Here is a 26,319-nt window from a genome sequence, read left to right as displayed (position 1 = left end):
TCACTTACTCCTTACAATGACCCTAAGAAGTAGATGCCATACGTGAAATAAGACAATCATGGTATCAACATCACAGGATTATTGTGAAGTTTAGTTGAGATAATACTTTGAAGGATTTAGGGCAAATCTGCTATTTTGGAAATGTCTGTGATACCTGTTATTGCTACTACCTAAGGGCTGGGAATTCAGGAGCCTGGGTTCCCTTGCCTACCTAAGCCAATCCGAGCAAGTCATCTCAGGAGCCTTGACCTCAGAGCCCCTGGAAGGTCAACAATCTGCTAGCAGGGACCTCTGAGGATGACACAAGTCAGGCCCTCCAATAAGATCTAGTCTCTAACTTCAAGAAGACAGTCATGGAGGGAGGAGGTCCAAGACAGGGACTGTAAATCAGGAAGGGGCTTAGGAGTGTTTAGGAGCCCTCTGCTACATGCTCCTTCTAGAAGTTTAGTACAGTAGGTACTTTCAAGTGATGATTGTTCAATACCTGTCTCTCTCCTTAGCCTGTAAACTCCACAAGGGCTTGGTCATTGTGTTTTTCAAGCATTCCTTCACAAGTAAGATTTAAGTGCCTCCCTTCCTCCAGGGACTTTGCCAAGAGCTGGGGGATACAGCAGTGAACAAGACAGACAAGGTAGGAAGCGGAGCACCAAACATGGACAGGAGCAAGAGACATATGGTGGCAAGGGCTGTGAAGGAACCACAGCAGGGCAATGAGGTGGACAGGAACTCCTGGGGAGAGGGGTGCTCCAGATTAAGTGGTCTCTGAAGACCTTGAAGTTCTCGGGAAGGATGAGCAGCTTGAAGGGGCTAGAGCTGGGGACAACAAACTCCAAGGCCCTGACATGAGAAAGTACACAGGGTGGCCAAAAGAGCTGTGAGGGGAGGGGGTTGAAGGAATGGTCTGAGAGGGGGTGAGGGCCAGTCCATGCGGAGTCCTGTAGGGCAGGGAGTGTGGATTTGATTTTACAGTCCGTCGATGGAAACACTTAAGCTAGAGAGGTCTGCGTAAAATCCCAGCATCAGAAAGGTCTTCTGAAGAATTTTGGGGGAAGGGGCACACATGGAAGGTGCTCTACTATTAGCTGAATGGACGCAAGCACGCATGGAAAGAGGGATGGACGCGCGTCCAGGAGTAACAGCTGTTCCCCAGGGGGCCCCAGATCAGGCGGCCTGAGGCCCTGGTTCTAGGCTCTGTAACCAGGCGCTGTGACCTTGGGCACATCCCCGCCCCGACTCAGGGCCCGGAACCCTGCGTCTCGGGGGCGGGGAGGACGTGCAAGGAGGGACAGGGCCCGCGCGCCGGAGACCGATGGACGTCGGGTCTTCTGGCAGACCCCAGCCGGGGACCGAACACCAGCCGCCAGCCGTGTTTACATTCCACCCGCGCAGGCCACGCGGCTTTTTGCCGCTCCAGCGCCGCTCGGCTCCGCCCCCGGAGCCCGGCGACCCGCCCCTCTGCCGAGCTCGCGCCAGAGCTACCCCGCGTCCCGCCTGCGCGGCCCCGCCCCCCCGCGCGCGCGGGCCAGCCCACGAGTCCGACCCCGCGCGGGCTCCGCAGCTCTAGCCGCGCAGGCCCCGCCCGGCCTCCGGGCCTCGCCTCTCCGGCGCGCAGGCCCTGTCACTTAGCCCCGCCCCGCGCTGGCCCCGCCCCTGGCGGTCCGGAGCGCCGGAGCCGGCCCGCGCCGCGCGGGGCGGTCCTGAGGGTGGTGGCTGGGCGGGCCCGGGCTCTCGGGCGGCCGCTGAGGGGCTCCCAGCCGGCCGGGGCGGGGCGGAGGGTGGCGGGAGGGCGCGAGGGCGGGCCGGGGGCCCGTTCCGCGCGCAGGGATTTTTAAATGTCCCGCTCTTAGCCGGGCGCAGGAGCAGCCGGCTCGGCCGCCAGCGCGGTGTAGGGGGCAGGCGCGGATCCCGCCACCGCCGCGCGCTCGGCCCTCCGCAGCCTCCCGCCTCCCGGCTTCCCGCTCGCCTCTGCCTCCTGCCCCCGGCCTCGGCTCGTGCAGCCCGCCTGCCTGCCGCGGAGACGGCTTCGGGTAAGGACCCCGCCGCGGGCTGCCGGACGGCGCGGCAGGCTGGGACTCCTGGAGCGCCCGGGTCGGGCCGGGCCGGGGTGGGGGTGGGGCGAGGCCGGGTCGCCGGGTCCCTGGAGGCGTCAGCGCGGAGTGCCCCGGTAGGGTGACTCAGGGACAGGGTACGGGGAGGTGTTGAGGGGAAGACTGAGGCAGCCGGGGCCCCGAGGGAGGCGATGGGCCGGCGAGGGTTTAGGGGGTCGTCGAGGTCCCCCCCCACCCCGGGTTCCGACCCGGCATCGCGGGCCGCTGGCGGCGCCGCGGGTGACAGGCCACCCCGGGCCCATCGGCCATTTTCCCGACCGGCCCGGGAGGCTCCCGCCGCTGCTGCCGCCCGCGCGGGAGGGGGAGGGGTGCCCGGGACGGACCGGCGGGCCCTGGTCCCCTCCGCCGGTCGTCCTTACCCCACTGCCGCTTCGTGCCCCCAGGCCTGAGGTCTGATCCTGCGCCCAGCGCCATGCCGAGGGAAAAGAAGGAGAGGTGAGTGGCCTGGCCGCTGCGGGGAAGGGGAAGGTGTGCAGTGGTGGGGGAGGGGTGGGCCGAGATTTGGGGAGAACTCTTACCTCTGTGCCATCCTGGCTTTTCAGGGATGGGAAGGAACCCGGCACCATGAAAGAGGAAAGCGGCACCGATGTCTCTGTTCGCTCCAGGAAAAGGAAGGCAAATGTGGCCGTTGTGAGTACAAAGGAGACAGGTGGGGGAGGATTCCCCCCCACCCCCCATCTTACCTGGGTACCAGGCTGGGTTCTGACCACATATTTATTGATAGGGGGTCAAGGGGGGTGCGTTTGGCAGAAATGGTGCTCATAACCTTACCAGCTTTCTTTTTCTTCTCTCTCTCTGTGTTTTTGTCTTTGGGCTGTTTGGTGTGTTTCCTTGGGGTGTGGGTTGGTTTATGTTAGTTTTTGCAGGATCCAGATGAAGAAGTTGCCAGAATTGACAGGACCGTGAGAAGCCAGTGTGGCAGTCAGGTAGGTACATTTTCTGATTAGGTCTAAGTTGAGGGTCTCCTTTTTTGGGGTCACATTAAGTCTCATACTTCCTTGCCTTCTGCTGAAGGCTTTTTCTCTAACTGTGGCCACAGTCCATACAACTGAGCGCTGTGCCTGTCAGTGGGCACTGACCTCTGCCAGCCTTGAGATTCCAGGAAGGTCTGTGTTCCTGACTGACATCCCTGAGATGACAAATATGCGCTGATGTCTGGAAGAACCAGAATGGACCTCACATAACTCAGTCCTCTCCTTTTGCCCTTGAGGAAACTGAGACTCAGTTAGAGGAAGAAAGTAACCCAGAGTCCTGTGCAAGCCAGGGGCGGAGTCTGTCCTACAGCCTCTCTGTGGGCTGGTGAGCTGCGGGGAGGGCTCCTGACACAGAGCTCTTTGGGTAACTGTGAGGATGAGGGTTTGTGTGTACACATAGGCACACATCCACACTTGTGTTTCTTCGTCATGGTGCTTAAGGACTTCCCTTCCCTGCTCCCACCCCCTTTAGGTCATGCTTCAAACTTTTTCCCCCTTTCTGAAAGTTCTTCTAGCCCATCCAGCAATTACCTACAGTGGTCACTGTCACCTGGAGCTTGATCTGGCCTCCACCAGAGTATTAGTAGGACATTCTGTGTAATGATATGTGCATCTCAACACATTTTTAAAATTGACTAGTCCATTTCTCTTGCCCCTCCTTCATGGAGTTCCCGCCATATTTCTTGCATGCTCATGGTATCATCATAATATCAGAAGTTCCTAGCAGAAAAAGCTTGTATTATCTCTCTGCCTCCAGAAATGGCTGGAGACTGTAGTTATGGCTCTAGTAGGGGAAGCAGCCTATCTCCAAATTAGCTGATTAGGCTTTCTGACGCTATAGCAGATAAAAGCTGAGCAGGAATAGTTTTTGAGCTGAGGATAGTGGTCCTGATTAGGTTAGCAGTGGCAGCACATCACTTTGTAGGGCAGTGAGCCACAGCCATAGCAACTGGGTTTGGAAGAGTGAAGGACTTCAAAGCCAAGGGCCACATTATTTGTAAAAAGTTGTTACTGCACATAAGACCCTAGTAATTAGTATTTCTGGAGAGGTTCCACTGAATATTGAACAATGGCTTGATGATTTCCTTGCTGTATTAGAAGAAGAAATACTTCACTTTAGGAAAGGAAATAAGACAGTGCATTCCAAGTTCTTTCCTTTTTTCCCTTTTTTCTCCCTGTAAAGACTTCAAGCCAAGCAAGTTAATTTTTGTGGATTTCTACTAAAATGGACCTCCACTTTGTGAAATTCAAGATTGGCTATTTTCCCGCCTGTGTTTTGAATTGAAGTTTTTAACTGAGGATGAAGCAAAGCTGCCCCTGTTGACTTCTTGGAGTTTTAGAGTAGTTTCTGTTCTCAAAGATAACCTGAGCTGTGCCTAGGGTGCCTAAGATAGGGCTTTGGTCCTATCCTTGGACTGCAGAGAGTTGATAGATGTGATACATGAATACCCATATTATTTCCCACTAGAAGGCGTTTTTATGGTTGTTCAGAGATTAATGACAACAGGTTTCTACACATTTTGCAAAGTAGATAGCTTGAAAATTACCCATCATTTATGGAGCAATCAATGTCTTATGTTATTTCTCTGTGTAGATTCATGAAGCTAGAATTTTGGGGTAACAACCTTTTTGTCAATTAATTACACAGAATTTTTCTCTGGAGTTATCATAGTTCAGCCCTGTTCAACAGCTCTGAGCTACCTGTAGCCCTCATGCTCAACTCCATGAAACTACTTCATCAAGACCACATGGAACCTTTGATTCTTACCTTAGGTTTTTCTCAATGAAGATAGTAGTCTTTTATCTAAAGTCTATTTAACATATCCATTTTTGTTGTTCAGTTTTTTGCATGAGACCCAACTTTTTTACTGAAGTGGAGTGCTGGCATTTCTATGAGTTACTTCTCAGAACATAATTTTGCATAAGGTAGTTTTATTCTCAGTTAAAAGTGGCATAAAGGGTCAGGGATTATTAGGAATAATCAAAATTGGTCTCTTGCTGTTACCCAGTTCCTTCCTAAAGTCTGACTGATCTTGCTTTCTTTGAGACATGGTATACACTCAAGTTAAATGATACAGACTTCATTATTCTGCTTCAGCCACTGGTTCCTAAAAGGCCAACTTTGGGGACCATTTGTCTGCTTGTGGTTCACCCAATTTGTCTGTGAACTACAGGTAGGGAAATGTTACCATTTTATCTCCGAAAGCCTCCTCTCAGCTATTTCAGCCATGTGGCTGTAGAGGGTGACAACCAGCTTCTGCTTTCAAAACTAGAATTCATTGTTGAATGAAGAGCAACTTAAGGCAGTTGTAATGTGACCCTTTTTGAGTCAAGGAAATACTACCAGCACATGATACTAGAACTGGAAGAGGATGTTGCCCTTCTCCAACAGCTGTTGGCAAGAGCTGTCATGGTTAATTTGCATGCCCCATTCTTTGCACATTGGATGGAGAAGAGCTTTATCCTGCTTTGCTCTTCTCAGTGCCCTGAAAGTGCTCTGGCTTCCTCTGAAAGTGACCGGTGTGCTGTGATAGCCACCCTGTCCCATATCTTCCAGGCAGCACTTAGAGCCCAAGTTTCCATGTTCATTTATAGTCCTCTCCGTTGTCTCTTTTCTAGTCAGTATTAATGATCTCTCTGCTTTAAAAAAAAAAAAAAAAAGCCAAGGGTCTCAGACTTTTCACAGAGCTTCCATACTGGCAGGATTGTTAACATGCCCTGTCTTCAATAAAATTACTATTTTATAATTTTAAAAATCAATAATAGTCCTTTAGAGTAAGATAATAGAGTAGCTTTAAAAGGAAAAATGTTAAATGGCAAAATGACATTATTTTCCAAATATTAAAAATTGACTTAAATTAAGTATCTGGAACCTTTCAAAGAAGCATTGTTTGGGTATTTAATGATGGTTTATTCAGTTAGCATTTATCACTCTGCAAGGCTTTGGGGTGGGTTTCAGAGGTCTTCAGGAATATCTAGGCTTTATCTCTACAGACTTTTTAATATATCCTGTGACTATTGCTTGATTTGGTTTTAACTAGGCAGATACTCCTTTTGTTTCATTTTGAGTTAAGGAAAAGGAAAGGTCCCCATTGTGTAATAATTTTGGCTTGATCTGCAACCAAAGGAAGATGTCACATTTGGTGGGTTTTGTTTTAAAATGAGGAGACGTTAAATATAGATGGCAATCAGTTTACATTTTGATTTTTTATACTTGTGATTGTGGAGTGCTTATGTAAATGCTTTTACTGGAAATTGTCTTTCACTTTTAAGACATTTCATTAGGTTAGTTGTACTTATTAAAAAACCAAATCTTTGAATTGTGACCAGATAATCTCAGAACACACTTTAGGAGTCATGCTCAGTATCCTACTGAGCTGCCAATGGATTTTATTCTTTTGCTTTTTTGGTAACGTAAGAGCTGTTTGCATTTGTCTTACCCTTCCTGCGTCTATTTTGCTGCTCAGTCACTTCATATGAGGATGATGATGTGGAGGGTAAAATGCTACTGACTAGTTTTCTTAGGTTTTACTGCCTAGACTCCTAAGCTAATGACAAAATGAAATGAAAGCTTGGAGTCATTTCTGTGTCTTCCATGCTATCTCCATCTTAATTTAGGCCAGAATATTGACTTAGGCCTAGAGATTTCTCTCCAGCGTGAAGACATTTTCTGTTTTACTGGCTGTTTGACAAATCAGTGAATGTAAAAACAGCTGGTTTACATCAAACATTTTTTTAATGTGTCTTTCTTTACAGCCTTGGGACAGTAATACAGTCTGCGAAAACCCCTGCTCCTTGATTCCCACACCTGACAAAGAAGAGGAAGAGCTCGTATACCCGAATTCTGCATATAAGCCTCAGAGTTGCACACCATCCAGAGCCTCGCCACTGCCTGTACTGAAGTAAGCTGACTGCTGAGTGCCTTCTGGATCTCTTACTCCCTGTGTGCACTCCCGCCTCACTAGTATGGATGCATACTGACACCTGTCTTTTGCTTGCTTTTGTTTTTTGTAGCTGGGCAAATAGAGAGGAAGTATGGAAAATCATGTTAAACAAGGAAAAGACATACTTGAGGGATAAGCACTTTATGCAGCGGCACCCTCTTCTGCAGCCTAAAATGCGAGCGATTCTTCTAGATTGGTTAATGGAGGTGAGCTGGAGCCTTCCTGTTAACTAGAAGCATTGGCCATTTCTAGATTCTTCTGTGCTGTTATAATCTCTTCAAGTGTTTGATTCCATTGACACGTTCTGTGTCTCTGAACTGTGGTATCTATACTACAGTGACCTAACTTTTTTGCTTATGTACTTCCCTAAAAGAATTTCAGGGGCTTCCCTGGTGGCACAGTGGTTGAGAGTCCGCCTGCCGATGCAGGGGACACGGGTTCGTGCCTCGGTCCGGGAAGATCCCACATGCTGCGGAGCGGCTGGGCCCGTGACCCATGGCCGCTGGGCCTGCGCGTCCGGAGCCTGTGCTCCGCAACGCGAGAGGCCACAACAGCGTACTACAAAAAAAAAAAAAAAAAAAAAGAATTTCAGAAGTATCTTTACCCCTTAGATATTTTTAAGTTGGCATCTAATTTTTTTTCTTAAAGTTTAAATAGTTGCAAAGGTTGTATTTTCCAGTTAATTATAAATATTGATATTTGATCTTTCAGTTTGTACACTCAAATTGCTTTTGAGTGTACACAGTGGAATGTGGATAACAGCTATTTGATAGCCACTACCAAATGTTTTAAAAATATATGAACAAATTTATCTTTAAGTCAGAAAGTTTACATTGTTTCTTTCTAACTCCTTGGGATTCATTTCTCTTTACCCACAGAATTTTATCCTAACAAAATATATTGTTCAAATCTTTTATTGATCACACTATCATACTTCTCTACAATAATTGATCAAAATAACAAGTATTACAAATTGTGATAAATAATTGTTAAACATAAAAAGTGATATTGTATAGGCAGTGCACTCTTTCTGGGAGGAAGTGTGGGTGACTCAGTAGTGGCTCAATTAAGGACACTTCCTGGACACCTCTATAAGCCTTGGGTGGGTGAGAAGTGGGCTTTCTTCTGTGATGTGGAAGGACATCTCAGGCAGATCCGTTTTTTGAAAGCACATATGGAAGTTGAGTGTCTAAGTATTCCCTAAAACTGAACTGTGCCAGGTACCCTTTAGGAAGTCTGTATTAGCAGGGGTATGTGTACCCCTGTTGTGCTTGTCCTAGAGTCAAATCCCCTGCTGCCATTTAACGTCTGTGTGCTTCAGTCAGGCAAGTCACTTAACTTTGAGTCTTGGTTTTCTCATCTGTAATGTTTTCTAGCAGTATTTGCTTGCAGAGTTTGTGTGGATTAGAAATAGTGTATATGAAGTACAGTTTACATAGTAGGCAAGAAAAGATAGCTGTTTTTATCATTCTTAATTTGCTTTTCTTTATTGGTCCCTGAAAATGTCAACATAGAAAATGTACAAATGTACAAATTCTTTGGCCTTGCATTTGTCCACAGACCCACCATGGCACATATAGCCCTTATGGGCCTTTTGGAACATTTTATAATTCCTTGAAGCATTAGATGTGGTGTGCTTTAACCTCTCAGGCTTCAGCTCATAAGATGATGTGACTGAGAGGTTCTATTTTATATAATGCACTTGATGCCATTGATGCAATTGATACTTTAAAGAAATGATTTCCCCTGCAAGTCAATGAAAAAAGTCATGTAATACTATTGAAAGGATAGAAAAGAATGGTAACCTTTATGTCTTCAGTGGGACAAGACTGGAGTCCACAGTTCACAGGTAGGCTCATCTGCAGCGATGTTAAGTTTCCCAGCCCCTAGCCCAGCCAAGAAGTCTGTACGTAAGAAACGCAGTGATTATGCTGTGTGCCCAATGGTGAGCTGGGTAAAATAGTCTGAAAGTTTGTTCCTTAGAGAACAGAAGCTCTAGTTTTACTTCTAATCCTATTGTAGTTGTGTTATTTTATAAAAACTAACTCTAAATATGGCTCCACCTGGACTTCAGAAACACTCTTTGGTGATTGATGGAGTTTTCTACTAATGTTCTGTTTGTTGTTTCCTTTGGTGCCTTTTCTACTTATTAACCCCATGAAGTGTACTTACGTGGGATATACTGTTTAGGAACAGCAGTTTTAAATGCACAATCAGACATTTGATGACAGTAATGAATTGAGGTCTAATATTTCCTTGGTCCTTTTCAACTCCATCATATACACTATTTCACCATACCTCACAGCAATCCTGTGAGGTAGGCAAAGTAGATATTGTCCTAATTTTATAGTCTGAGATAATCTGAGATAAATGGGTTTGTCTAAGGGGAGCCTATGCTAGAACCTAGGTCTCCGAGTCTTTCGTTTCATGTTTTTAAAAAACCATTTACCTCTTGTGATTAACAGATTAACAGTGTTTTAGTGTTGTAGTCTTTAAATAAATGTATGTTCCAGCTTTCAAACTTTCATACTGATAGTGCCCATTGTGAAGAAATATGGTAGTTCTTTCCTCATGTCATAATGAAACTTATAAAGGGGGACACCTTTCTTTGAGAAAATTCCATTTTTCCTTGAAATGCTGCTTTTAACAGGCTGTGAATGTACCTTCTTTCCACAGCCTATGAGCGTTTGCTCTTATGTTATAGATCACAGAGCACTTCATCCTTATACCTGAGTTCCAGTTTTTCATTGTGCCTGTGCTTAGGGACAAGCAAGGTAACCGTCCTTTCAGAAAAGCCAGGTTCTCTCTCTTGATTTGGTTATATTATCCTTCACCAAACTCATGACAAGTGTTTTGTCTTTCTTTTTTTCCTCAATTAACTGTTCTAAAACTTACTATTTTTTCAGGTGTGTGAAGTTTATAAACTTCACAGAGAGACATTTTACTTGGCACAGGATTTCTTTGATCGGTATATGGCAACACAACAAAATGTTGTAAAAACGCTTTTACAGCTTATTGGGATTTCATCTTTATTTATTGCTGCCAAACTTGAGGTAAATAATTTTCAAATATTTGTTATGTATTATATGCTTGAGCTCCACTGAGATTAGGGGAAGAAGTCAACTATTTGTCTAAATTTTTCTAATTTGAGGCCTTTTAAAGTTCAGCCGCACACACAAAAAGGCGAGAAATTAACCAAGAAAAGTATGAGTATATAAAATGCTTAGGTTAATATAATTTCTTTAATCAAAAAAATTGAACTTTGACCTAAGAGGATTAAAATTTTGGTGCGATTAGAAGAGTGGTTGGGCACAGCTTTCAAACATGTTGAAAAGGTGAAAATTTCAAAGCTTCCCATTGAGTAAAAGTTTGATTGATTTATTGATTGATTGATGTGGGTAAGTGTTTCATTTCTTTCACAGTTATGCATTTTGAACCACTGGAGTGGCTCTTGTATTTATCCCATCAACGTACCCTTTCTTTCTTTCTATGTCAGCATACTAAAAAGAATAATTTGGGAGGTACATTATAAGTTAAAACTATCAGAGTTGGACTTTTTGCTAGTAGTATCTTCCTTTTATTTCCTTTCAGGAAATCTATCCTCCAAAGTTGCACCAGTTTGCTTATGTTACAGATGGGGCTTGTTCAGGAGATGAAATTCTTACCATGGAGTTAATCATTATGAAAGTAGGTTACAAGTTAGTTTTTCAGTCCTTTTTAAAAATTCCTACATAATATCTTTTCTATATTCAGCATGAGTGCATCTGGCTAGGTGTTCTCTAGCTGGACACATTGTGGCATGGGAAATGGCTGCATTTTGTACTCCTTTAGAGGACCAAAGGGAGTAGAAATGTCTTTTTCTTTTTTCAACCATTGGTCTCTTTTCTCTCTGTTTTCCCTTAGGCCCTTAAGTGGCATTTAAGTCCCCTGACCATTGTGTCCTGGCTGAATGTATACATGCAGGTCGCATATCTAAATGATTTTTATGAAGTGCTCCTGCCGCAGTATCCTCAGCAAATCTTCATACAGATTGCAGAGGTAAGTGGCTTTATTACCTCTGTGGGGCGACCTACCCCACCGCTAGATGGAGTAACTCTAGGAGGAATGTGTGTTGGCCGTGTCCCTCAGTGTTCTTTTCTTCTCCATAGCTTTTAGATCTCTGTGTCCTGGATGTCGGCTGCTTAGAATTTTCTTATGGGGTACTTGCTGCTTCTGCCTTGTATCATTTCTCTTCATCTGAATTGATGCAAAAGGTTTCAGGTACGTTGGCTTTCCAGTCCATTCACAGGTGTATTGAACTTACAAACCAGTTGTTGGCCTCAGATTGAGCCTAACATGTATTTTCATTGCAGGGTATCAGTGGTGTGATATAGAGAAGTGTGTCAAGTGGATGGTTCCATTTGCCATGGTTATAAGGGAAACAGGAAGTTCCAAACTTAAGCACTTCAGGGGAGTTCCTGCTGAAGATGCACACAACATCCAGACGCATATAAACAGCTTGGATTTGCTGGTCAGTACGTTCCTTGTTTCCCAGACGAATTCTTAACACTGCCCGGCAGCCTCTTCACTTTCTTTCCCACAGGCACCAGATATCCCCAAAAGACTCCAATTCTTTTAATTCTGTGGCAAAGAAAAATGGTGGTCAACAGATCCTCTCTCTAAGTATCATGTAGCCCAGAGACTTTTAGATTGTTCTTTGCTATTTTTTTCCTTCACTCATCTCCGTAGAAAAAAGCACCAAGTAAGTGAAGCCCAAAGGATACATTCCTCCATGTTAACATTTCTGGCTTTTATTCTTATCAACAGGACAAAGCCCAAGTAAAGAAAGCCATATTGTCTGAAGAAAATAGGATTTCTCCTCTCCCCACTGGGGTCCTCACCCCGCCGCAGAGCAGTAAGAAGCAGAGCAGTGGGCAAGGAACAGCATGACCACACCAGCATCCTCACCAAAGACAGCTGTGCGGAAGTGCCTGCCCCCAGTTCTCTCCCGTCTACTGCAGCAGACGCGTGCATTAGCTTTTACAGATATTTAAATGGAAGAGCGTGTCTCTTCCGCAACAGAAGGTTTCTGTGGATGGCATTGGACAGGGAGAAGTGTTTTTTATTGAATGCTTAGATTTTTTTAATAAGTGGGTCAAGTACACCAGCCACCTCCAGAACACCAATGAGTGCTCCAGATGCTGCTAAGGAGGGTGATACTTGACTTGATTGACTATTCACACGAATAACAAAGGCTTGAAGTTGAGGAGCGCCATGTTGCTGTTGGTCTCCCCCTGGCTGTTCTGGGTCGAATCGTATTAAGTGGAACAGGTGGTTGTGAGCATTACGATGCGCAGCCCGCGGCCAGCTATGCTGGGGGCCCCCCCTTTCCATGCTATCAGTTGACAGTGTACAATGCCTTTTATGAACTATTGTTTTGTAAGTGCTGCTATGTTTATCCGTTTTTTAATAAAGATAAAACACTGTCTTTGAGACAGCTGGTTTTATGAGCTATGTCTGGTAATTTAAGTTAGGAGTCAACTTTGAATGTGGCTATATCAGGTTCTCTTTTTTAACTTCATGCTTCTCGAAGCTCAAGCCTCTCAAGCAAATATATTAAAAGAAAACTTTTGAAGTGAGCTTCAGGTGCAGGCTCACAGGCCTCCTCAGGGCCCCTGAGCTGGAATGAGGCTCTGATTGGCATCTCCCAACGGTGCCCTGTGCAGTGGTGGCTCCGGGCAGGCTCACTGGCTGGCTGTGGTGATAGTAGTGAAGTCACGTCTGCATCGAGAGGATTCTTAGGTATGATTCCTTCCCGAGCACAGGACAAGGGTCATAAAGTATCTGTAATTAGTGTTATTTAATACTCTTTTCATCCTTACCCAAAGCTTAACCTAAAGTATTTTTTTTTGTTTGTTTGGAGAACTTGTTAACATAGTAGCCTAAAACTACGCTTTGAACGAGAAAATGCAAAGTAAAATTATATGTAGTTCACGACCGTGATATTCGTATATAGTCTGTTCCCTGACCATTGATGGAATCACCAAGTGCCTTGCTGACAGAGGAGGTTACTATCCACTTTAAGGCCCAGTGTGTACAGTTCACATCATGTTTCGTGGGACATTCCCTAAGTGATGGCCTTGTCAAGTCTTGTGTTTCATTTTCTCACAATGCTTTGGTGTATGTATGGGTTCATTAAGGGAGGGTGAATGAGCAAATAAATATCATTTATTTGAACTTGGTATTTTATTATTTTGCAGAAATCTATCTGAAGTAGAAAGAAAAACAGCCACTTTTAATCTACCATATTTATATGAAATTTGAGAGAGATCCTACTTTTTCACATTGTGATGTTATCCTTCTGGCAGTTCTAATACAGTTTTCTTAATAAATTCATTATAAATCTACATGTAATGGTGTTTAGTCAAATGATACTCCTAGCTAATTATTTCTTCATCTCAGAGATGCTTTGGCCTTATAAGTAGTGAATTTTTAATGATGATCACTTGTGACTTGAAAAACCCTAAAAGTGGTTAATTTATATTTGACATTCTGTGCAAAAATATGGCACTGAAAACATTTCTACTTTCAAAGTTTTGTATAAGTTTGAGGGCTTGGCAAATGTGAGGAAACACTGGTTTGAAAGCATGTTTGAGGTAAATGCTTCATGGACCGTTCCGGCAAGCTGTTGTACTGCAGAGAGTGTTAGTTACTGAGTGTGCTGAGATGAGGCTGCCTTATGTGTCAATCGTCAGAGGGCTGCATTTCTGGAGACTCAGTATTTTTTTAAATGGCAGTGTTGCCACAGGCAGCTCTTAATAATCTGTGCTAATAAAGGATAAATCCCGGAAGGGTAAGTGAAATCCACAGTAGCCAATATTTTCTGTGGCTCTGTCAGAAACCCTAAATGCCACTAGTAAGTAAAATCAAGTTTCCCCTCTTAAAGGAGCTGCTTCCATTTGCTAGCAGTCAGTATAAACTTTGGCCCCTCACTGGTCAGCTCTATACCCATTTGCCAGATCACGTTTGTTCTGCAGTTCATCTGAAACCAGCTGAGGCGAGGTGATACCAAACAGATAGCAGGACTGGAAGTGGCAGCTCTAGTCACCTCTGGTGAACAAATGCTCTGAGGCAGAGATGTGTCAGCAGGAAGGACCCAGAAAAGCAATGAGAGTGTGGGCCCTTGATCTAACTTGTGTTAGAGCTAGAGAAACAGTAATTTATCAAAAGCAACCGTGAAGACTGATTGGATTGTGGTAGAGCACACCACACCCTCACATCCCACCCCAGCTCACAGAATTCACACACTGGCCCTCATCAGAGCTGCTGTCAGGTCTCTGTCCCCCATACCCAAGAAAGAAAACACTGGTCTTCAGGTGGTGGGTGTTGAAGGTTTTCCAAGGTCCCCCATATGGAACTTGGACAGTTCGTTGTTTCACGGAGGTCATTTAATACCAGTGGGTGAATAAGTGATGCTGAGGTTCACGTTCTTGAGGCCGGTAAGCAAAACTGTGGGGTCCTTTAAGATCTGGAGCTTAGTGTGAGGCTACACTTCCCCAACTCAGACACAAAGGAGATTGGAGTTTATTTGGGCAAAATTAGGCTGTACCTCAGAGCAGGGATGGAAAGAGAAATCAAATCTGATAACGTCTAGTCATATTTACCCAACCGTGCATTTTCCTACCACATGTTCAGCATTCTGAAATTCAAATCACAATTATACCTTGGACATTGTTAGAAGACTATTTTTATCCCTGCTGTAATCATCTAATTTGCTGATTACAGGTCTCAAATTGCCACAGAGAACTCAATTTTTGAAAGAATTGTCCTGTTTGATCAAATATGTTATTCAAGCAATGCAGTCATTTGTTTCACAAGGTTACCTGCCAGGCAGAGCTAACCAGGAGTAATAGCATTAGAAGCCTATACTTAAGATCAAGCATTAGCTAATCTGCCTGTGACAATAGAGTCTTAAATATAATTTGCGGCAGATTCTTTAGTTCTTGCACTGACAGACAATTGCATTTTGTATTCAATGAGCATAGATTTTTCCTACCTCATCCCAATTCCAAATTTAACTCAGAAGACTCTAATGTGCTCAGCTTCACAGGCTGACAGGTGCTACTACCCAGGAGCCTCAGGAGGGCAATGCTATCCTTTATTCAATAAACACTCCTTCTTGCCCCCCTTTTAAATCATTTTACTGATCAATGCCAATTCCAAAAATTGTGTAGCATCTGACTGTGCGGTGAGGTTCATGTCTGATGCTGGTGTCCCTGGCGTGATGTGTGAGCTGGCCTCTCCCGGGAGCCCCTGCTGTGTGTTGGGCGCTACCAGCCCTGGAGACAAAAGCATGGAGGGCACAGACCACCGAGAGCTCATGAGAGCCTGGGAGACAGAAGAACAGCTGGAATCCTCCAGAGGGCAGTGGTATGAAAGGCGAGCATGGAGTGGGAGCCGTACCTGTGCTTGAGAGGGAGGCTGTTGAGTCCTCCCCAGCAGGCCTGGAAAAGTGGAGTGGAAGGAGGGAGGCGAGGCAGAAGACGTGACAAAGGCTATATCGCAAAGGGCTTTTGCACGTCAAGCTCAAGATGGGCCTGATATCGCCGGCAGCAGAGCTGGGGTGTAAGAGGAGAGTGAGAGCTCAAAGCGACATGTGGACACAGAGGTTGAGGAAACAAGCCCAGAGTCATGCTTCTGTGTGCCACAGAAAAGTGACCATGCAGGCCGCGAGGGGCACAAAAGAAGATGAAGGGGCATCAGTGAAAGTAACTTCCAGATGGCCCTGCCTGAGGGACTGCCATGCATCACTCCCAGGCCACAGTGACATCGGGCCTGCACCTCTGCATCCTCAGCCAGCTGGAACCTCACCTCCTGCAGGACATGGACCCTGTCTGGGGCCCACACTGATGTCATCTCTTCGTTGAGTTCTGGAGGCAGTTACCTGGAGCTGGGACCTGGCCCTGCCACTTCACAGTGTGATTTTGGGCACCATGCTTAACTTCTCCAAGCCTAGTTATTCTCAGCTGTGAAATGCGGATGATAACAGTATTTGCCCCATGAAGTTAAGAGGGAGATTCAATGGGAGAATGCATAAAAAATGCTTAGCATAGCACCTAGCACATTAAAAAGAAACAATAAAAGATGGTTGCCGCTGATGCTGCTGGTGATACTAAGGTAGGCCGTCAGACTGAGGCCCTGGAGGGGAATAGCCCTGCAATGGGGACTCCAAGAACACGTGGCACTTGCTCTGAGGTGCCCTTAGCCTCCCCAGGCTCCTCCCCCGAGGTCTGCCCCTGGCCCTCCCCAGACTTCAGCTCCATCTCTCTCCTGCCCTTCCTGGACAGCCTCCTTGAAAGTTGATACACCTGCTGTCCCTCCTCCTTCAGGCTCCTCCAGTGGGGCCTCTGTCCCCACGCACCACACACTACCCTTGCCAAGGCCACCCATGATGGCCATGTGGCACCTTTTAACCTTCCTCTCACGGGGCATCTTTGCCACAGCACTGCTGACCCCACCTTCCCTCCGGAAAACCTTTGCCCTCCCTGACTTCTCACACAGACACACTTGATGGCCCCCTAATCCCATAGTTTTTCTTTCCTCCTCAGAGGAAACCACCACCCTGAGGTCAGTATGGATGATTTCCACACATATTTTTGGAATTTTATCATTTATAGTTGGATTCACAAGCAATAGATTTACAGAAAACATTGCTTTGGGTGTTTTTAAAATTCACATAAATGGAATCAAGCCTCATACATCATAATACCACTTGCTATTTTTTTCAACATTAGTTTCAAGATTTACCCATGTTGACACATGTAGGGTTGGGCTTATTCATTTTTAACTGTGATAGAGTTTTCTCTTGAGTGAATATACCAAAATGTATACATTCTCTCCCATGCTGATCCACATATAGGTTTCCAATTTTTTCACCATCACAGACAGTGCTGCAGTCAACATCTTGTGCACACGTGTGTCACGTGTGCTAATTCCTTAGGGCACATTCCTAGATGTGGTATTGCCATGTCAAAGGGCATGCGCTTTTGCGATTTTGCTAGAGGTGGTCAGTTACTCCCCCAAATTGTGCCAATTTATATTCCCAGGTGGGGAGCGTGAGAGTTCCTGTCTTCCCACATCTGCACTTGGTAATGCCATCTTTTCTTCCCAGTAAAATTGCTATTATTTAACTTTATTGGTTTTTCTATGATTACGAAAGTGGAGCATGCTTGTTATAATAAGTTAGAATAGTACAAACACGTACAACATAGAAAGTGAAAATCCCAGAATGTTTTCTGTTCATACACTAGCATATAAATAAGTGAAAACGTTTGCTGTTTTTCTACAGGGTTGTTTCATTCAATTGTATCATCTCTAAGTAGTTTAAAATGCACATACACATACAAACTTGCTCCTTCTTTATTTTTATTTTTCAGTGGTGGCCTGCCAATTGATTTCATTACTTAGCACATAATTTCAGGACCTGGCACATTAAACATTTTCTCCATGTGTAGATGGATTGATTCTTACATGTATAATCACTTTCATTAAGTTTCTTCTTTTCCATGCCCAGAGGAACATAGGCTACCTTCTTTCTTTCTTCCTTTCTTTCTTTTCTTTTCTTTCTTTCATTCTTTCTTTCTTTCATTTATTTATTTATATTTGGCTGCGTTGTGTCTTCGTTGCTGTGCGCGGGCTTTCTCTAGTCGTGTCGAGTGAGAGCTACTCTTTGTTGCGGTGCGCAGGCTTCTCATTGCGGTGGCTTCTCTTATTGAGGAGCACAGGCTCTAGGTGCACAGGCTTCAGTAATTGTGGCACGCGGGCTCAGTAGTTGTGGTGCACGGGCTTAGTTGCTCCGTGGCATGTGCGATCTTCCTGGACCAGGGCTCGAACCTGTGTCTCCTGCGTTGGCAGGCGGATTCTTAACCACTGCACCACCAGGGAAGTCCCCATAGGCTACCTTCTACTTGCAAAAGACCAACATTAAGATTGAAAACCAAGACATTAATAGGAAAGAGTCTTTGGGAGGGTTGCAAGGGTGGGATGATATATAAGCAAGCGTCCAGGCACCAATGCATCATCAGAGAGCCAGACAGACCCATCCATCCCCCAGGACTCTGATGAACCAGCCTAGCAGTCAGTGCCTTTCTTAATAGAAAAAAAAAAAAAATCAAAAGTTAATATATTCCAGCAGTCACAGCCTGAATCATCCAGAAAGTTCTCTGTGTCTCTCTTGCTAAGCACCTAACCGAGTTATCTCTTGTTAGAGACAAGCAGCGAACACTCAATCTGTGTGAGGTAAAGACTTGGTCAGAAGCGATTCCCCTGGAGTTCTGTGTCCTCCATCCCCCCCCCAACCGAAGCTGTGAGGGTCCCTGCAGCAGACAGGACGGAGGTTAGAGGCTGCACCTCAGGGCTGTAGGTCCTGTGCTGGCATGGGGGCTTTGTTGTGTTTGGGCTGCAAATGGGGTTTTAAAACATTTGAGTCAACGTTTAAAACTTGGGAAAGCTCACATACAGATACGGCTCCCCAGATCTGGGCAGCGCAGTCAGTCTGCAGAGAACCAGAATCCCCACCAGCCCCTGCTGCCTTGCAGGGCCCACTGCTGTTGATCTTCACTTGGTGACCTGTGACTCCATCAAAAGCAAGAAAACAGTATAAATCAAGAAAGTGGAATGTCTCAAGAAAAGTGGCAGAGAGAGCATATTTCTCCCTGGAAGTGCAGAATATTTGAACATGTTTAATATTCAGGACAAAGTGTCTTGGTGTCCAAAGGCATGTTCTTTACCTGCCTGCCTCCCACAAGCAGCTGAGTTTCAGACTCCTGGATTTATGGGAGAGTCTCAGCTGGCTCTCACCCCAAGGCCTGTGGGGCTTTCAGCTCATGACTTGCCTGCTCCGGGCCTCCGGTTCCTTACCCACCCAGCAGGCAGTGTGGCCACAAGCACCTGCCTCTCAGGGGTTGAGTTGCTTTCTGTTTCTCTTCAGACTCTAGTCTTCCAGGTGGTGATAAGACATGAGTTTGGGGTGTTTCAGGTTTGCAGTCACACTTTAGGGAACACCCCCCACACACTTCCTGTCATGTAAAGGAGTTTCATTTCTCGAGTTGTCAGGAGGGCAGCAGTGTGCAGGGCAGACGTCAGACTGGCAAGCAGGTAGCTGGAAGGCTCCCAGGGGCTGAGAGTTGCTTCACCTCTCTCTGGGCCTCCAGGCCTCCCCTCGACTCTCAGCGTGACCTTTGACCCTCAGCTAGGGCATGTCAAGGCCAGAAGTGGGGCAGGTGTGATTCCAGGGTTGCTGCCAGAAAATGGACCCCCACCCAAAGGCTGGTGCCTGAAAAGTTACTGGCTCTGCCAGGTGGCCTGAACATGGCCTTGAGTGGGAGGGACTCTGGACCTCCCTCAGAAGCCTCAGCCTTGGGGTGGGCTTTGTCCTTTCTTGAATGGAACTCTGCTCTATGCTACTGGAAAATGCTCTAAATCTGCCTCTGTGATGGGGAAAACTGAGGCATGAGAAGACAAATTATAACTGAAAAAGATGAGTTTCCAGATCCTGGGGGTGATTTTCTACACTGTTCATTTTAGCAATATCCTGGGCAGTGGAAAGAGATGGCTCGTCTGGGGATGAGATAGATGCAGAAGCCAATAAAGTATTCAAAGGAAGCACAAAAGGCGGTCTGGGTGGGTTTTATTAATTATATTTCTTTTATCCTCACAACAATGGTACGTCAGTAATCCACGCTGAATGTGCCCAATTGACACTAATGATTTCATCCTTTTGTTTCTGTTAAGAAAAGAAGAAAAGCTCTGTCTGCCCAGCTAGTCAGGCCCAGAGTGAGCCTGAGCCCAGCAAGCCTTGGAAGCCCTCATCTGGGCCTCTCTCCCTGTCATTTGTGTACCCTGGCTCTCCCTGGCAATGCCAACAGCAGTCCCACCTGGCAATGGCCATTTGCTGTGTTCCCAGCCAGGCCTTGCTCCCACCCTCCTCCATTCTGCTTTGCCATAACCCTACATACAGGTACTCTGACACGGGTAATGAGTCCTCTGGATGGAGTACCAGGCAGGGTGTGTGTGTGTGTGTGTGTGTGTGTGTGTGTGTGTGTGTGTGTGTGTGTGTGTGTGTGTGTGTGTGAGTATTTCAGAGCCAAGGACCCCTCTGGAGGTCCTCAAATCACATTCCTCACTTAATCGTTCTTTTTGAAGAAAGGAAAAAAAAAAAAGGTTATGGATTGCTTTCCTCCCAAAGTCCCTGTATCTTATTACTAAATTTTGTTATGTAGTATAGGTTAGAAAGGGTATGTGTGCTTGGGGTACGGCAGTGACTGAAAGTGTCATGAATCATTTATTTGGCCACGTCTGTTGTCATCCTTTCACCTTGGAACCCGGGAGGAGTTGTGAGCAATGGCCTCGAAGAGTTTCCAGTCTTCAGGGTAATAAACCTCAGTGTCCTTCTCTCCTTCTCCTTCCTGTGCTGTCCTGTAATGGGCTGCTGCACATCTGGCCCAGGAAAGAGGTCCAAGGAAAGCGTGCAGGCGATAAACAATGTTTCCTGTTACAAATGAATGAGACAAATGTGCACACCTGACACCTCTGCCATTGTCTGAACGTAAACTTCATTAGCCCGGATGCGGGGGGTGGTGCACAGACTGTGGGCAACTGTTAATTAAAGCGAGAGCCCCGTACCAGACCCTCACCTGGAATACCCCCAAAGGGCTTTCAGAATGGGGTTTGGATGACTCTCCTGCCCTCACTTCACATTGGCATGCGTCCCGCATCCCCACCCCAGGTAGCCCTGGTTTGTGGGAATATCCTAGAAGGGGTCCCAATGTGGCCATATCCACCTGTACCTTGGACAGGGCAGCTGTGGAATTTCCACGCTGGGGGCTTGAGGGTGAACTGCAGCTGAGGGGGGGGGCATTGGCATATCCTGAGGATGGGTCTGCAACTGCATGGTTGTTGAGGTAGTTTGAGAGGAACTGATGGTGACAATGGAGGGGGCCAGAGCTGCTCCGCTCCCACTCTCCAGCACTGCCAACCTCCTCCCCGCACCTGACTTTCTACCCTCCAGGCCCCCTCCTCCCAGGCAGTGGGGGCCAATTCTCACAGCTGGCGACCCGGGCCCCTGCTGGCACCCTCAGTGGAGCCCACGCTGAGAAGGCCACTGCTGAGGGGTTGCTGGTGCTCTGCTGGAGGGCCCCATGTACTCACTCACCCTGAGCAGCTGCTGGACTCTGGCACACGCTGATGCTATAAAAATATCAGCACTGCCGCCCCAGCTCCTGGAGAAAGTCTCAGCGTGACAGCCTGCAAAGTGATCCTACTTTTGAATTTCATCTACAAATCGTGGTTTCCTCCAGACAAGCTCAAACCTGCACAGATGGCCCCTCACACCAAAAAGTAAAAATAACAAAGCTTGTAATTCTGGGCCTCCCTTTTTCTCTGGGCAGATGTGCTGCCGCACGTTTCAGGAGGCACGCAGCCTGTGTACGGCAGCAAGCCCTCCCCTCCTGGACACTCTCACTCGCCCCTTCTGGCGCGCTGGTGGGGAGCAGTCATGGCCCCTCGGGGTGTGTTCTTGGAAGTGTTCCTGGGGTGTCCGAGCCTCTGGAGTGGGGCAGGGAGGTCCAAGGCGGGGAGTTAGAGTGAAAATTCATCCCTCTCCCAACTACCCAAGACTGGCCATATTGCCATCCATGAGACGGTGTGGGGAAATGAGGGTTTGGAGTAAGCCCTCAGGTAAGGTAGTCAGTAACAGTGGGGGCAAGAGGCTGCCATGCATGCCGAAGGCAGGTGGCATGGTGGGAGACAGGAAGCTCTGGGGCTCCTGATTTACTGAAAGCCCCACCTCCACACCCCAGCAGGCCACAGGAGCTTCGATGACCCATTAATTCTTTCCACCAATGTTTGCTGAGAGCATCTATGCTGGGCCCTGGGGATACAGTTATAGAGAAGACAGACCCAGAGGGCACAAGCCCAGAGAACACACATTCAAGGTCATCGGTGGGCTTGGTGGCCATAGACCCACTGGTCAGGAAGGCCAGAGCAGGAGGCCAGGAGAGAGACAGAGGAGGTAGAAGCCCCTGCCAGAGACTATGAGAGACACTTGTGGACTGGGTCCAGTGTGACCCAGCACCCCCAAGGCTCACACTTCTTTCTCATTCAGAAATGGTGGCTGTGGTCTTGGCTCCACCAGAGGGTCATATGACAGAAAGATATTCAGTGGCAAGTGAAGCACAATTCAAACTGCCAGGAGAAAAAAGAAATTCTTGGATACAGGCGTCTGGATAGCCCAGGGACGTATCTAGCCTCAGGCACGGCTGGATCTGGGTGTTTGCATGCTGTCGTCAAGAATCTATCTCCCTGGCTCAGCTCGGCTTTGTTCTTTGCCGACCTCATCCTCCATGTGGCATCTGCTGGTATCTCCAAGCTGATATTCCTACCAGTAAGCCCCTCCTCAATCTCTAGCCAAGGTCCTGGGGATGATTCTCATTGGTCCAGCGTGGGTCACATGTCTGTCCCTTCTCTAATCACTGGAGGAGGATGCACTGCCAGGAGGATGCAGCGCTCTGACTAGCCAGGTAGGAGCCAGCCGGGTTGGAATCAGTCCCATCTGAACTACCTGGTTTCACAGAAAGGGTGAGGGGATGCTGGTCTGGAGAAAGCAGCAAATACAGAAACAAACAACAACGAAACCGTCCCAAAAGATGGTTGACAGCAAAGATGTGAGCATGCTCTGAGACAGCTGCAAAAATCCTGCTTCCAACAGGGTTCTTCTTACTGCAGGTGTGTGGCCGCTGTCATTCATCCCTTCACCGTCCCTGACTCCACAGTGCTGGCGTCTGTGCCAGGCCCGGGATGCAGGGAAGGTTCTGGACACCCCTGTGGGGAAGCCTGCCCCAATACCTGGCCTCAGGGGTAGGAGCAGCCCAACACTGAAGTCTGCTTCACCCTCAAACCCTGCAATTTTCCTCTCTGGTGTCTGCTAGGTTTTCTTGCGTTTTGCTTCCATCTTCCTTTTCCTTAGACCAGCTCATGAGATCCCCGCATCTGGCCTGGAGGAAAAAAGACAGAGATCAGGAGGGTCCTCGCTAGCCAAAGCCCCAAGCCTGGGGCTCTCACCCACAAAGCCTCTATTTGTCACCCAGAAGACCACTGTGCATAGATTTGCTCTCCTTAGTAGAATAAGGGTCCGAGTCCAACATCCCACTGCAGTTCAGGGAGGCTCTGTCAGAACAGGTATGACCAAACATGTGTGGCCCTTGGTCCAAGGATGGGGGTGGGGCAAAGCAAGTGGCATTATCAGAGAAAGACATGCTGAGACTGGCTAATAGGTAAGTAAGCTGGGAGGAGGCAAATAGAAGGGTTCAGCTTCTGGGCCACCACACAGCCTTGTGTCATTGTCCCCAGTGTCTCAGGGAATGCACCTGGGCAAGTCGTTGTTTGACGGTGCATTCACAGTAACTTCCTTAAAACAGATCTTTAGGGAAGAACTGGCGTCAGGGATTGACTGGGCTCGGATTCAGACAGCAGGAAAGCAAAGTTCTCAGTCTTGGCCTGAGGGCTCCCAGCAGTGTGCACGGCACTGTTGTAAAGGCTCTGGTTTAGTCATTTAATTCTCCCACAACCCCATTTCAGAGAAGAGCAAACAGATACAGGGAGATTCAGCAACTTGCCCAAGGTCATGGGGGAGAGGGAGAGGAGGGGGGTGTCAGGGTCTGGTTTCGGGGTCAACGGCTGGTTTCAGGGTCCGTGGCTGGCTGCACTGCATGAGAAGCCCGGGCCTGGTTAAGGGTTGGGGCCCAGGTATCTGCTCTCGGGGACTGCGAGGACTGCGGGCCCTATGGCGGACCCGGCCGCATGTGCCTCGGAAGAGCGCTCGTTAGCCCCCTGGAGCCGGGCAGCCTAGCTTCTGTGCCCGGGACACGCTCTTCTAGGAATCCTGTGCACTCTGCTCGCCCCTCCCAGGCACCCCGGCCCCAGGCGGCCGCCGACTCCGAGTGCTGCGCTTCCAGGTCACGCTGCGCAGACGGAGGAGCAGGAAGAGAGGTGAAGCCGAGGAGGAAGAGGAGAGAGGAGGGAGGAATGCCTGAGTGGAAGTCGGCTCCGGGTAGGAGCGCTGAGTGCTCTGCACGCCGCTGCAGGGGACGCTGACGACCCCCGGCTCCGGGAAGAGACGGGTGGGCCGGGAGGCGGGCCAGAGGTCCCGGCCAGCTCCATCCCCCGACCCCGACACCCTGGCGGAAGCTATCATGACGACTTGCTGCGCGCCGCCTCTTGAGCGTCCTCTGGAGGCGGGCACCACTACTACCTCACTGTACAAACTGCGAATCTTAGGCTTCGCTGAGTGTCCCAGGCCAGGCCAGCCCCAAGGGGCGGGAACAGGACGCCAGGAGCAGGATCCCAGCCCTACACAAAAGAGCCTGCGTCGGGACTCTGGCCACACGTCTTTGGAAAAGTTTCTTAGCCTCTGAGGGCTCCGCTTTCCCCATCTGTGAAATAGGATGGCGCCCACCTCACCGAGTTATCAAAGGTTTATTACGTCCCTTAGGCCAGAGCCTGACACTGCCGAGCCGACTCAGTGTTTGCCATTGCTAGCAGGGTTTTAGCTAAATGGGAAGAACTGAGCATCAGTGGGGCGCACGCAAGACTGGGCCTGGCCTCTGCCTCCCAGCCCGCCGGCCGCGCGCTGCCGCAGCCGACGAGTCTCCCTCGGCGAACAGCTAGCTAACACCGCCTTCAGGGCTCAGGCTGCTCTCCACGTGCGGCGTGTTTACCCACGTGATGCCGACACGCCCACCGTGCCAGGGCCCCGCCCCCGCCCCGCCCCGCCCCGCCTCGCCTCGCCCCTCTGCGGCTATTGGCTCTCGGCTGAAAGCTGTCGGCTGCGGCTGCTCGGCGCTGGCTGCACGGACCGCGACCTCGCGCCGCCCCGACGCCTGCCCAGCAGACTGAGCAGGTCGTGCACTCCTTAGGCAGGCTAGGCTCGGGCACTGCGCTGGATCCGCGCCTCAACGGGGCGAGCAAGGGCTCTGCTCCAACGCAGAAGCTCTGCGGGGTGCGCCCGCGGAAGGGGCGAGACCGAAGCGGCTGGGGGCGGGCCCATGGGCGGGGGCCCTTCAGAGTGAGCCCAGCGGAAGGGGCGGGCCCGGGGCGGCTGGGGGCGGGATCGTGGGCGGGGCCCTTCCTGCGCAGGCGCTCCGCAAGGTCGGGCCCGGGGCGTGGCCGCACCGGGGGAGCGGCGGGCGTTTTCGGTGCTGTGCAGGCACAGTGTGCCGGAACTGCTGGGGGCCCTTGTGTGTTCGCGGTTTGCTAGACTCTGCTACCGAGAGACAGAACCTGATGAAAGTCGGTCATTCGCGGAAGGGCACATTCAGTCCCAGCTTCCTCTACAATTTCAGCAGAGCCACTCCCTCCTCCCTGGTTTTGTCCCCTTGACTTTCTCAGGCGCCCTTCCTGCTGTCTCCTCGGCGTCCTCTGCCCCTCCAGTGCTGATGTTGCACAGGGCTCTGGCCACAGAACCCTTGGCTTCTAGGCTGACCCTGGGAGATCTGGTCCACTCTCTGGTATTAACTCCCACCTCTGTGCGTATAATCCTGATAGTTCTACCAGTAGCTAACACATGTGTGCTAGGGCACTTTTCTACGCGCTTTGTGAACATTCACTAACAGCACTTGGACACATTACACCTAAATCTTTGTCTCCCAGTCCAGACTACTGCCCTCAGCTCCATATCCTTCCATCCAGATGCCCGCTGGACCCCTCACTAGATGTTCCACAGGCCCCTCTGAGCAAACACATCTGAAGTGGAACCCATCTTGCCCCAAATCTGTTTCTCCCCAGATCTCCCCCTCGGTGAATAACATCACCATTACTCCAGCCACCAAACAGGGCTTGAGTTCGGTTTTTCCTTTTTTCTTTTACTTAGATTTCACATATAAGGGATCTCATACAGTATTTGTCATTCTCTGTCTGACTTATCGCACTTAGCCTAATGTCCTTAAGGTCCATCCATTCCGTCAAATATCTTGTTATTGTGAAACCATCCTCAACATAGAAAACTAGAGAATGAACAGGCTAATTAACCTAATAAAAGAATTGAACAAAGGTAACTTTATAAGATCAGAATATAGGGCTTCCCTGGTGGCGCAGTGGTTGAGAGTCCGCCTGCCGATGCAGGGGACACGGGTTCGTGCCCCGGTCCGGGAAGATCCCACATGCCGCCGAGCGGCTGGGCCCGTGAGCCATGGCCGCTGAGCCTGCGCGTCCGGAGCCTGTGCTCCGCAACGGGAGAGGCCCGCATACCACAAAAAAAAA

At 48.4% G+C, this 26,319-nt stretch overlaps 1 protein-coding gene across 1 annotated transcript; it reads left to right on the top strand.

The window, feature by feature from the left end:
• Nucleotides 1–1,818: 1,818 nt before the first annotated feature.
• Nucleotides 1,819–12,892, top strand: CCNE1 (cyclin E1). The gene is made up of 12 exons (XM_024132787.3): nt 1,819–2,027; nt 2,492–2,543; nt 2,651–2,738; nt 2,966–3,034; nt 6,839–6,984; nt 7,097–7,232; nt 9,933–10,079; nt 10,618–10,713; nt 10,930–11,064; nt 11,175–11,286; nt 11,379–11,536; nt 11,833–12,892. Exons 2-12 carry the CDS (start codon nt 2,521–2,523, stop codon nt 11,953–11,955), a joined length of 1,233 nt encoding a protein of 410 aa, XP_023988555.1. The 5' UTR covers nt 1,819–2,027; nt 2,492–2,520; the 3' UTR covers nt 11,956–12,892.
• The last annotated feature ends 13,427 nt before the right edge of the window (nt 12,893–26,319 follow it).

This window comes from Physeter macrocephalus, chromosome 17 (genome assembly GCF_002837175.3).
Source record: "Physeter macrocephalus isolate SW-GA chromosome 17, ASM283717v5, whole genome shotgun sequence".
NCBI lineage: Eukaryota > Metazoa > Chordata > Mammalia > Artiodactyla > Physeteridae > Physeter > Physeter macrocephalus.
Note: the sequence above shows the minus strand (reverse complement) of the source record. Positions and strands in the feature narration are given on the sequence as shown.